This window comes from Amblyomma maculatum, chromosome 4, assembly GCF_055883805.1.
Source record: "Amblyomma maculatum isolate TAMU_Amacu chromosome 4, ASM5588380v1, whole genome shotgun sequence".
NCBI classification, from domain to species: Eukaryota; Metazoa; Arthropoda; class Arachnida; order Ixodida; family Ixodidae; genus Amblyomma; species Amblyomma maculatum.
Window position 1 is genome coordinate 84,476,628 of NC_139347.1, and position 13,350 is coordinate 84,489,977.

The 13,350-nt window shown below is 46.4% G+C and overlaps 1 protein-coding gene across 2 annotated transcripts in view; it reads left to right on the forward strand.

Annotated features, from left to right (window-relative positions):
• The window catches only part of LOC146191549 (uncharacterized), a 102,822-nt gene that overhangs the window by 38,467 nt on the left and 51,005 nt on the right, over window positions 1-13,350 (forward strand). For both annotated transcript variants that reach the window (XM_084599971.1, XM_084599970.1), the window contains exon 5: window positions 1,370-1,401. In XM_084599971.1, coding sequence (XP_084456097.1) covers window positions 1,370-1,401 — 32 coding nt within the window. The remainder of the gene's footprint in view (window positions 1-1,369; window positions 1,402-13,350) is intronic.

Below are 13,350 nucleotides of genomic sequence, written 5' to 3' on the forward strand. Positions count from 1 at the left end.
TCCTGAACTCGAGTATAAGAAATGCAAGAAATGGGCTTAGTCAAAGAGCGCTGCGTACCTCAGATGATGTTGCGGCCGTCGGCAAACACCTGCTCCCTTATGGGAGGCCAGGAGAGGCATACCAGAAGAGGCTTACCAGAAGATGGAACAAGAGAAAAGAATCATAAACTGAAAATTAAAATAAGCAGAAATGCCAGCACAAGCAGAGGAATACGTGTGGACCTTAGCCAAGAACAACTGACTAACTAAGTGCTATTCATTGAGAAGCGGGCTAGGCGTGAAGTCCACGTGGAATCTCATGTGACGCCTGATCAAGCCCACCAATACGCGGGGAGAGCAACAGCGAAACCTTAAGAGAGCACTCCGCGGCTATGCTGGCACCGACGACCTAGCGTTCGCAGCCCTCACGAGCAAATACCTATGTGCAACCAAAGAGGACGAGCTTGTGTTACAGTCATGCGGCAGTGAATAATGAAGACCTTTGACGTCAAATGAGCAAACCATGAGACTTTTGTTCTTTTGGTTTTTTAAAACCTGGATTAGGTCATGTGATTTTTTTTTTTTACCAGAAAAGGATCGCTTAAAGTTAATGAGTTTAAGATATTAGAAATACAGCTCCAGTTTTTCGTCTTGTGGCGTTCTCGGATCCCACTACATGGAAAAAGACATTTTGACATCTGCGTCTTTGCACTGAAGAATAGCAGTATACTGAGTCGTTTACACTTGTCAATTGATTTTTTCAAGGCATCAAGGTTATGCTTTTTACAGGGTTTCTTGGGTTTAGCCTGGACTTTAGACAAGGAGAACGTTTTTGCTACACTAAAGCACGACAGCCCAGCTTCGCGACCCTTAGTTGCATAAAGATGTTAAGGGAGCACTAGAAAACTTCCTTCTTTATCCGGCTTAAGCAAGCGAAGCGAATGTCCTTTCAATCAAGGCCCAGTTCCTAATTCGCAAACGTTTCTTAAAAAAAAATAGGAAAACTAACTCTAGTGTTGCCAATTTGGCGGCTCATTTCGACTAATGCGAGCGCTCCAAAAAAAAAAGAAATAGTATATTTGCACCTAAATCAACTATCAACCTCAAGAACCCCGGTTGGCCCATGTATGAGCGCTTTCGTGCCGCAGGCCAGTTCGTCATACGTTGTTAGATACGGTACATTGCCTTGCCAGGTCGCGAGAGCGCACCAGAAGCCGCCAAAGTGACAAGGCCCGCGATGGCAGTGATATAATTCAATAAATATGCATTTGCATATGCTTCAAAGTGCTTTAAAAAGCTCGCCGCTTCTTCTCAGCATCGCATGAGCCGTGTTTGTGTTGTTCTTTACCAACGAAAGTAGTTGAAATGTAACCGAGCCTTCTTTTTTCAGGACGACGCTGGACATCGCTTTTGGCCAAGAGAGTACGTAGACCGATGCTGGATTACCTTTATTGAGGGATAATGCTGTTACCTAAGGCAATAATATAAAAACTGCTCTTCAATACGCAGACAGAACCCGAGCTTATATCTGTCTACACGTGCACGCAGCAAAGGCCCGGTTTTGTTTAAAAGTTACGAAAAGCCACTTTTGAGATTGACATTGAGCGCCGGTAGCTATAGCGCAGGCGTCTCCCATGAGTGCAGCCGTTGTTAAAGAGGCATTGCAGTGGAATACTTATTCAAGGTGAATTTGTGGGCTAGCGTCGAGATATAGCAAACATGTCAATAATACAGAAAATAGAGCCTTCATATCTAAAAGATTCTGTAAAGCAAGTTGACATTGTGCACATGTGGCACTACCACTTGGGGATAGCTTTGAATTCTGCTGACTACTATTGGGTCATCGGTTTCTCACGCGCCGTCTGGACTCCTATAGATAAGAACTTTTAGAAAACCTACCTGTGTCTAGTGACAAATGTTTGTAAGAGTTCTTAGCAAACGCATGATGAATTAATTTTTTACGATCATGAGCAAGCACATTCTTTCATGAAACAACGACGCTATTTCTGCGCCCTGTGGAAACAGTGCTCAACCTCAGCAAATCATGATAGTTTCAAAACATTCTTAAAGGTAGCTTTATGTGTGGGGGCACAGGGTACGGATAGTGACATAACATTTTACTCTTCCTGCAGCAACTTAAAAACAGATCTATTATCCCGCCAGTCTGTCACATTAATAGCCATAGTTTTGCCTCTTAAAGGATATTTTTTGTCATCACCTATGCAGTGATGTGGCCAGCACAAAGAACGCGATAAGCAGAAAAGAGTGCAATGAAGAGCACCATGCAATGAAAAGATCGAATAAATTGGTCATGACGTACACGAATCGGCCGAAATGAATATAGGCCAGCAGAACAGCAAGTAGCAACAACATTAATTCTTGTTTGCAAATCTAAAAGAATGACCCGTTCTTCAATATTCTGCAAATGTGGAAGGCCGGGAAAACCAAACCAGCATGACGTGGTTCTTGTTCTTGTATGATTGCAATCTCAGGTTGATTTCGAGATACGAAGCCCATCACTTAATTCAGTCTAAGGGGTATAGGCCTCCTACGCCACCCATGTGGCGCTGCAAAAATGTGGCTAAATGTGGCTATGTCTCCGCCGGAGTGTGTCTGAGCAGAAGGGCTTGCATTGGCTAGTTGAAACACATTGTGAAAACTACCGTGCGCTGCTTACCTTTACAAAGACGGGTTTAAACGGCGACACAAACGTATAGGCGCAAGAGGGCTTATTGGTTTGTGTTGTCTTTTAATTTTATCACAGCTTGCATTTTTTATTAGGCGTGGATTACAGTACTTTTCACGTGCTATGAAATGGCTTTAAATTAAATATGCTTGTAACAGTTGCGGCCTCAATGATTAAGCAATAGAAGTTGGGTAATAAATTGGCTCTTAGGAAATTTGAGAGCACCGGTAGCTCAAGCCACGGCCGATCTCGAGGGAGAGCGCCCTTCTCTTCTCGAAGAAAAAGCGCGCGCTCTCTCTCGAGACCGGCCGTGCTCAAGCATGCGACTTGCTAGTGCGCCGTATGCGGTTCAAAGTGCAATGATATATAATGATATAAGCAGGTAAATCAAACACTCAATATCCTAACAATTTTATAACACTGTAGTTCACACTTCGCAGTATATTGATACGTGCTATGGTAACAAAGGCTTTCAGAAAACGGATTTACAACTTGCCTTATGCTGTCTTACTGTCTTCTGCCAGACGTGCAGTTTTTACTGCGGCGACTGCTAAGCTAAGTAACCTAATGGTGAGCTTATGTTGTAACGTAACGTTCCTCAGAATTTAATACAGAGTCGACGAACTACAGCGCGCAATCACGCGAGCATGTGCCGCACACCGCTTCATTACTTCGCCGTCTTCCCACACTGAATGTATAAGTCTACGTCATCTTCTATGTCTTCTGTCATTGCCCCATTTCTGCAACATTGCCTCGATGCGGCCGATGTAGAGCAGACTGACGAGGTAAGAGACAGTGTGCTAGGTTAAGTAGCAAGAACTACAACACAGAATGGTGCAGCTTCAGCCTCAAAATTAATCCGGAGGGCTCTAGTGGTAAAGCTTCATCCGGATGACGTGTAAGTAAATGAGCTTCCGTGTGTGGGTTAAGCGGTAAATATCGTGTTTTTTTCAAGTCCGTAAGTGACGTAGCTTAAATGGCGAGGGCGCAAAAGGGTCGAAATACCAGTGTAGTAATTAGTGAATTTACGGACAGTACTCAGTGTTGAACGAGCAATTAGCTTCAAGGGCATGGCACGATGCGGCCTCTTCTTGACGGCTCGCCTCGGCTTCTCAATAATGGGGCATTAGAGTTCATGAAGAGAGGCTACAGCCACGCCCTTCGCGAGGTGCCTCAACTCCTTAGCGAAATTCGCCAGGACAGTTGAACAACCGTTATGCAATTGGACGAGTCCTCGAGCGATGACTATTTCGTTCTCAAACAGTAGCAGGCGATCGAAATCCCCCGTAGTATTGGAATAAACTGTGCCTCACAAGACCACGAGCACTGGACTGTGCTGGCATTCTCACGTCATCGTCGACGATACGCAACACGTTGAGCACTAACCTTCTTTGTCCTTCCGAGCCACGGACCGCTTCGTCGCGAACATGAGCTGCGCTTTTTCATATTGTTACGATGCGGCACGCCAATGAAAACAGAGAAGAGAACAGGTAGAAGATGTTGGATGACCGTGAGATGACGTTTCATGAAATGTTACCGGGTATAGTGAGAGCCCTCCTGCCCGTGCCACTGCCCACTTCTTCTTTGATATCGTCCGTAACATAACCAGGGGCCACCGAGCGATCATCCCTATTGTGGACGAGGAAGTATACCGATGTTGATTTCATGGCATGATGGGCGTGCCTGGACGCTTGAAGAAAAAGAGGAAGAAGGAAGATTAGAATGATTTGCCGGCACGGTTCATGGGGAATCCCCCATGAACCTTGGCATAGGACACTATTGGGCCAAAAGTTGCCACGACTCGATGGCGGAGTCGTGGCAATGCACCGTATGGCACGCACCGCATGGCATAGGCAGGGGACTTTGTCTTCAAGTGTAGCGGTGCCTTGGGTTGTGGGGTCTTTGGTCGGCACATCTGGTCAGTGGGGTCACATATGGTCGTTCGATCGGGTCTGTGCTTGTGTCTCGTGGTCATATGTGGCGCCTCTGCTCAGTCGGTCTTTCGTCGTGTCTTGTGGTCGGAGTGGGAGGAACGGGACGGAGGAAAGGCAAGGTCTTGCTGGGTCCGGGAGGCTGGGGAACAGCCTTGCGATGCCTCCTAACCTTGAGCCGACGGCGCAATAAGTCGAAGGGCGCCGAAGCTCCGGACCAGGATTAGGGAGTGATGATGAAGCACCTCCAGCCAAATGTTACGCGGCGGCAATCCGCTGAAAACTGGAGAACAGAGAGATAGATAGATAGACGGATTTATTGAACGGAAGAGGCAGAAAGGTTCGCCGGAATAATTGAAATCTGGCCTGCTACTCTGCACTGGGGAAGGGAAAGGAGAGAAGAAAGAAGATCATGATTGGTGACGATCTGGAAGAAGGCATATAAAATAGATATCTACAGGTAAAGTGGCTTGCTTTACAAGCGCGAATCAAGTCCGCTGGCGCACAAAAAAACCGGCAAAGAGCACGCACTGCCTAAACACCCTTCCCTTTGTCCTGCCAAGCGCCCAGCCATAGTTCCTCCGACAGAGGCCTCTTGTCCAAATGCTTCAAGGAAGCGGCTAGCACGCTTCTTTCGCACACATACGCTGGGTACATCAATAATATATCGTCCACAGTCTCTGGGATGCCACAAGTTGAACATTCCGGCGAGTCCACCTCTCCTATTAAATATAAGTACTTGCGCGTGAAAGCCACATTTAAACAAAGCCTATGTAGCTGTGCACGGCCCCGCGTCGGGTGATGAACAACTTTTATTCCCGATAAGAAGGCGTATATATGCAGTGTGCTGACGTATTGGGTCATGCGCACATTAGGCTAGAGCAAGCGACGTCAGCCTTACTCAGATCTGCTACAGTAGCAAGCATGCCTGACCACGCGGAATATTATGCGGAACAAAAAATTTCAATGTTCGATCGAGCCTTCTTAGACGAATGTGTCGGGCGGCAGGCCTGGCCCAGTAAGCTGCTGTAGCATTCTTTATACAACTCGTAAGAAGGCGCGCCATATCCGCTCTTGAATAAGGCACAGCTGTTTGAAGGCCATTGATGAGTGAGCTTTTCGCTTCAACATCGGCCTGTTCATTTCCATGGAGCCCGCAGTGGGCACGGATCCATTAAAACATTATCCTGTGGCCTTTCAGCTGAGCAGATGTGAGGAGCTCCATAATGTGTAGTGCCAGGGACTGGTAGGCAGTGTGGCGTAAGACTTTTTCCAAAATTTGCAATGCAGTCTTTGAGCCCGTGAATATACACCATTTTTGAGGTGGTTCCCCACATATGTAGCGAATAGATTCCCGAATGGCTACAAGTTCAGCAGCGGTTGATGTAGAACATGTCCAAAAAGGAAATGTAGAGTCGGTTTCTGAGCTGGTATGACCACAGCTGCAGCGGATGTCTGTACTGACACAGATCAATCGGTGTATACGTGAATATAATTAGGATATTCTAATGATGCTCGATGGCCATGAGATGACGTTTAATGAAAATATTAGCAGGTCCAGCGCGAGCGCTCCTGCCCGTGCTACAGCCCGCTTCTTCTTCCTTGATATCGTCGGTAACAATATCATTGACAGCGCTGTTCTGCACGAAGCCGAGGTCAATAATCAAGTCCAAAAATATTTGCACAGTACCGTGAATTTACCGGCGTACGGAAAACCACGGATGACGACCATTGCCATGTACTTGCCAGCAGGGATATTAACTTACTCCCTGCTGTGCGAATGCTCAAGCCATACCACTGTATCAAGACTTGAATTCTCGAGCAAGAGACCTGCTCATTACTCAATAATCGCCACCGGTGTCGAATAAGCACGGTGACAATAGCTCCAGCAATGTTACACTAATATCGCAGGTAGCACATAGGATGCTGTTGCTGCCTGACCGAAGCGGAATCTCGTCATATCGGCATGACAGTGACGGAAGATCGCCACATTTCCCGACATGAGCGGTCCTGCCTCCGGAGGCACCGCCGCTGATATTAGCTTTCGCGACGAGATCTGCGCAAACTAGATTCTGGATAGCTGGAACTTGGAAAACGGTATCATACCGGGAAAAGAGAACGACGCTCTTGGTAGCAGGACGTGATTTGGTTCTGTCGCAGAGAAAGGTGAGAGGCAATCACAGTTGGTCGCTCACCATTAGGAGGGCAGGGGTCAACCGGTGCAAAACTCCACAGTCATGCCCTATAGAGGTGCCCGCTTCCTCAAAATGACAAAAAGGGGCCGACAATACAAGGCTCGCAATACGTGACCCTTGAGTAAACGCTGGTAAGTTGGCGGAATGTAGTTACGAGCAAAACCCGGTGCCTGCACTGCTGGAGCCGCGGCGTTGATATCGTAGGCCGGCGTAGGAGCCTGATGTAGGACAGACGCGTGGGTCGCTCGTCGAACAAGGTAGGAGCCGTCGACTAATTTCTCAGCTGCCATACGAATCTTGTTCTGGACGACGTAAGCCACCGACGGAGAGGAAGACGTGTTGCAAGGCATCCAGAAGGCTTGCAATTGTCTGATGACGGAACGGATAAAGTTGCATAGCGCACCAGGTCGCTACGGAGCGGCATAAAGAAGACGTCGGAACCAATAGAGCTGAAGTCATGACTGTAATAGGTGATTCGCTATTGCAGAGTCATCTCCATTGTGGCCGCTTCGCTGAGGAATTGGCCCACTGTGCGCAGTGGACTGCGCACTGGTCTCTCAAAACGCACCCCGTATAAGGTGGCGAATTTTCTTCTATTCCGCTATGTTCGCGTGTGCACGCCTAAAAAGCGTGCCATATCTTCCACGAACGTGCGCATGCCTTCGTTGTGGCACTGGTTGTGCGAGTGTAGTACAAATACTGCTTGTTCCTGGAGTTCTGCTCTCAAGATATGACAGAAGGCTTGCCAGGACAGAAAAGAAGTCTCGCAGTTCTCGAATCATGTCGCGCAGAATCTTCAATAGCGAAATTAAAGTCTGTCAACTAGCGTTCAATGTGTCACCCGTTGTAATGAGCGACATGCTCGAAGGTCTCAAGTCAGTCCTCGGCGTTCTCAAGTACGTCGCCATGAAAAGACGGTGGTGTTCGTGGCTAATGGCGCAGGATTTGTGCTGCGAGCCTGTTCTCCGCTACCATTGCAGCTGTTTCAACGGACTTTCCAGCCTGCGTCGTTCTGGTATCCACCGTAAAGGGGTCCAAATTCAGAGAGCTCTTCAGTCAGGTGGCCACCAAGGCTCTGGTGAACCGGAGTGAGTTCGGTGGCCACAGGAAAGTTACGCAGTACTGGGCTCGTACCCAGCACTTCCTCTACCGTATTTGTAACGGAGTTACACAGAAGGTGAGGTGCAACCAATGAACTACAGCGGTCAGTCAAGCGAGCACGAGCCGGAGCATCTTCAATTCTACGCCGTCTTCCCCTATAGCACGTGCCAGTCTGCGTGGTATTCTATGGACTGTGGCAATATCGCGGCTACAAATGAATACACGCGCGAGATCATCGGAGATACTATATTTCATATATGAGCCGATGAAGCGGCTCACACAGCCCGAGGAGTGCTTCCCCCAACACAGCAGCATGCTGCCTAAACCCAATGCACCCTCCATTTCGTTTGGCTTATAGGCTTTAACTCTTTCCCTCCCTTAGAATTCAATCTGTTACACCTCACGGCCATCTGTTATTCTGTCTTCGCACTATATGATCTGCCAATGCGCATTATTTCTTCATGATTTCCACTAGAATATCATTAACTCTAGTTATTTCTCTGACCCTCGCTGCACGCTTAACGTTACACCTACCATTGTGCGTCTAAGTCCTCTGTGTTGTCCTGAACATACGTAGAACCCCTTTCGTTAGCCTTCACGGTTTCAGCCATAGGTAAGTAGGTAAGACGCACTGTTAAATAATTTGCTCATTATTGATTCCAGTAAGCTGCTAGCCATAGTATGCGAATACTTAAGAAACGCGCTCCATAACAGTCCATATCTGTTGTTATATACCCGCCTACCACTTCCGCCTACCAAGGCTGTTGGACATTACCTTAGTCTTCCGCACATTAACTTTTAGGCCTACCTTTGAGTCTTTCCTGTCTAGGACATCGATCATTATTTGCTATTCACTCCCGGTGTTACTCATCAAGACAATGTTATCAGCGAATCGCATATTACTGAGCTCCATAGGGTCACAAAGAGTCGGACACGACTGAACGACTGAACTGAACTGAACTGAACTGAACTGATTCTCATTAACATTATCCCCTACAGCTGTCATTCAAAGTAGCAGAATAGTTTTCCTAAGCAAACTGTGAATAGCACTGGGGAGATCGTGTCTTCTTGCTTAACGACTTTCTTTACGGGAATTTTATTACTTTCTTTATGCAAAACTGCCGTTGCTGTGCAGTCACTACAGATCTCTTCCACTACATTCACATATGGCTCATCTATACCTTGATTTTGCAATGCCTCTATGACTGCGGAGATTTCAAATCAGTCAGATGCTTTTTCGTAATCAATGACTGCCATGTATAAGGGTTGGTTAATTCCAAGCATTTTTCTATAACATGATTCATAGTATAAATATGATCTATAGTAGGGTATTTTTTCGGAAAACCGTCTTGATCCTTTGGTTGATGAATGTTTAAGGTTTTCCTTATTCTATTAGCGATTATCTTAATGAATAAGAATACCTTGTACCATATGGTAGGCTGGCTGGTCTAAATTTTTCAAGTTCCTTGCGTGCCATTTGTTAAGAATTAAGAATGTCTACGTTCTTCCAGGAACCCTGTACTGTGGATATCACAAAACATTGCGTATACAGGAGGCCAGGTTTTTTTGGCACGACATCTCTCCGTCCATCGACAGCTCTGTAGTTACCTGACCTCCCCAGTTGCCTACATCCTTTTCATAGCTCATAAATCTTTCTTAACCTCGTCCTTCGTTACTGGCTGAAGGTTGGATTGTTATTCACTACTGCCAGGCTCATTATGATTCTAATTTTTCTACTGTATATGTCTATATATAGCTCGTCGGCTACTTTTACATATTAGTGATGACATTCACCGCCTTCTTCCTTAGCGCATACATCTGATTTTCGGCCCATGCCTAATTTCCTTTTCATTACTTTAAGGCTGCCACCGTTCTTAAGAGCATGCTCGATTTTCTCTACGTTATCCTCCAAGGAATTCCATGGGAAGGAAAGCATAGCAGGAGAAGGCAGAAAGTTAGGAGGGCGGATGAGGTTAAGAAGCTCGCGGGGGTGGAGTGGATGCAGCTAGCACAGGACCGCGTTGGAGTACTGTGCGGGAGGCTTTCACGCTGCAGTGGGTATATTTCGGCTCATGATGTTGATGATGAATATGATAATGTTTAACATCCCATATTGACTCAGTCTGTGGAGCCGTAATACAGAGCTCCGGAAACTACTGCCTCATATGGCTCGCGTCTTCTTGCCTCGAAGGAACACTACAGTGACAAACAACAATCGTGTTGAGGGGGGAAGCATGTGACGTTAGCAGCAGTTGTAAGAGTATACCGTTGATTCGAGAACAAGGCGTGCACGCAAAAAATGACACTGCAACTTTTTTGTGTCGCTAGGAAGCATTCAAAGAGATTCTTTTTTGTGCTGCTTGTTTCTCAGCAACAGGTTACAACTAGCTCACGTTGAGGGTAAGATACATGCCGGTCTGTTTCGAACCCACTGGAGACAAAATAAAGCGCAAATGAAACCGCCGGTATATACACAGAATCACAGGTAGAACCACGGTGTAAAAATAGAAAGGTGTCTCAACGAGGAAACCGCACGTTGCACAAAATCCCTCGAAGTGCCGGGCGCCCTTACAAATGGCGCCGCACGACTGCAAACCCTTTTGGGACCTAGAAATGGCGACGAAAATTGTGCACCAATAGTATTTAGCCGAAAATCGGTGGAATATTGGCAAAGCATAGGTTGAGCGTTAATGGAAACAATTATTTCAGTTTAAATCTTCACCGAAATGAGTAAATACCAAGAAAATAAGATGCATATTTTATTATTATCCTCAGTGTTTACGAATCGTTTTTCTGGCCTTCAGGTTTTTTAGTGTGTGAGAAGCATTGAGAATTGCAACAATTCGCTTGCTACCAGGCCTATAAAAAGTGAATGCCTGTGCTGATCGGTCCTCTGTGATTTATCAACTCGTCGAACCGAAAACAATTCAGGCGATTTCGTCCCCGACGTGCACCTTGTCTTCACTTTAATGCGGACAGAGTTGAACGATAGTGCACGCTGCTCTGTGGACTTGGGCGCCCAAACCATTGCCGCTCGTAGCTGTCGCTCAGGTACTGGGTTTTTAGAATGTTTTTTGCAAGCGAAGTTTGTTTTCCTACTTCGGTTTGAGCGAGGAACCCGCAGACGCTCGCTTCGTCTGATCCGTATATATAATCTTGGTGGGATCATCATCATCATCATCAGCCTGACTATACCCATTACAGGGCAAAGGCCTCTCCCATATTTCTCCTCTTTACCCGGTTCTGTGCTAGCTGCATCCACTTGACCCCTGCGAACTTCTTAATCTCATTCGCCCACCTAACTTTCTGCCGCCCCCTGCTACGCTTTCCTTCCCTTGGAATCCAGTTTGTTACCCTCAGCGACCATCGGTTATCCTCCCTTCGCACTACATGTCCTGCCCATGTCCATTTCTTCTCCTTAATTTCCACTAGAATGTCGGTAACTTGAGTTATTTCTCTGACCCACTCTGCACGCTTCCTATCTCTTAATGTTACCCCTACCATTTTTCGTTCCATAGCCCTCTGGGTTGTCCTCAACTTAGGTACAACTCTCTTGGTTAGCCTCCACGTTTCAGCCCCACAGGGGTAGCAAAGGAAAAAATAGGCTAGTGTGGCTAGATATTGTTAATTTTGAAAAAGAGCAGGAGAAAGTCACTGCTAGCAATGCAAGTCTGCATCGCAGTGTAGTAGCGCACCTCTGCGCTGTGACTTTTTTTTAGCGCGATATGTTACAAAAATATTCACCAGTATTTTATCGTACTTCTTGCTGTTTAGTGTTAGAAACAAGATATAGTTTAAGTTTACTTCCTTGACTGAAAGGCGATGCCGCGGCAACAAAGCAACACTGAAATCCAGCGGCAACGACAGGCGGCAGTGTCGCGCGACGCATCGCTAGTGATTGTCGCCTTATGTGGCTTCCAAATCTGGTAGCTTCTATTTTCTTTATTATGGCCATTAAATTAATGAAACGAGCTTCGTGGAATAGCGACTGTGAAAATATTGCATGCACAACAAAACACCTTTTTGGCACTGCGGAAGACGCGGTCGCCGCAGTGCACTTATGAGTACATGGCCCTTGTATTCGGTTCCCAAGATTTTGACACGCGATGTGGCTCGAAATGCTTTTTACTTAAAAAAAAAATCTGAAGGTTTGAGTAAACGATCCTTACGTGGGATGGCATTTCCCCACGCCTTCAAACGGGCTTCATTCTTTGGCACCGAAAACAGCTTCAACTTATCTTTCCATGACCTGTTGCCTGGCGTGCATCGTGGGGCAAAGCACTTTCGTCCCACCTTCGAGGCCCTGAAGCACTGGCAACAGCACCATACACACCCACAATCAAAGTGCACACATGTTTGAGTAAAAACTGGCATTACATACCAAATTACAACACCGTTGCGAACAAAATTTATATTTCACGGCGCGTTCACTGCAAGCAGACGACAGCGGTGCCGCTGCGAGAGCGCCCACCTAGGCCCGCATCTCAGCGTCGCCGCCTGTTGGCAGGCAGCAGAACTGTAAGACTTATGGCGCAACGTTCGGGGCACAGGACAAGCGGCACCGTTCATAGACCTTTCTATTCTTACACCGTGGGCAGCACTGACATGGTTCTTCTAATACTGCCGAGTAACATTTTTCTGTCGCCACGAGTTAAATGGTACTACTATATTGAAAACGCCAGCAATGAGGCCCATATATATAAATATTAGCATTGAGAAGTTGAGGATATGTCGCATTAGATTTTGTATATTCCTAGTGAAGAATGTGCTAGAAGCGGCCGGATGCACATGTACCGGCTGCCCTTTCTATATACCGCACATTTCATTTCATTTCATAATTATTTTTCTATCTCCGCTCAATCAAATATCCACCCTACAAATTAGGGATAGGCATTAGGTCATGTTTTTCTCTCTGTTCTCTTATTAACGAACCACTGCCACGAGGAATGCATAACTACCTGGGCTGGAAGCAAAATTCGGTTCAAGAACAAATCAGTTCACTCATTCTCTGTACTACATATCTACCGCTGAAATCACCTAACAAATGCGCGCAGACACGCATATCTTACACTAATTATTCGATCGCAAAAGGCGGGCTAGCTGTGTGTCACGCTTGATCGTAACAAAATAGTGAAGTGATGGATCTCTGCTTTCCCATGACGAGAAAATTAGCCTGGGCTCTGTTGCTGTGCACTTCATTATTGTCGAATAGGCGTACCTGGTGATTTCCACATGCGTGCGGGACACTGATGCGAACATGCGAAAAGCTACTCTGTAGATAAATCGCTTATGTATACATTAAAGTAAGTATGAGAGCCTTCGTGCAAGCGCATGTTAAAAAATGCGATCCAACTGAACCTGAACCATCCGGCGCCTTCGCGTCATCTTGACACACATCCGTACTTCATTGGCTCCGGACTTCTAAGGCCAGCTAACGGAAAACACGCGAGCTGAAATG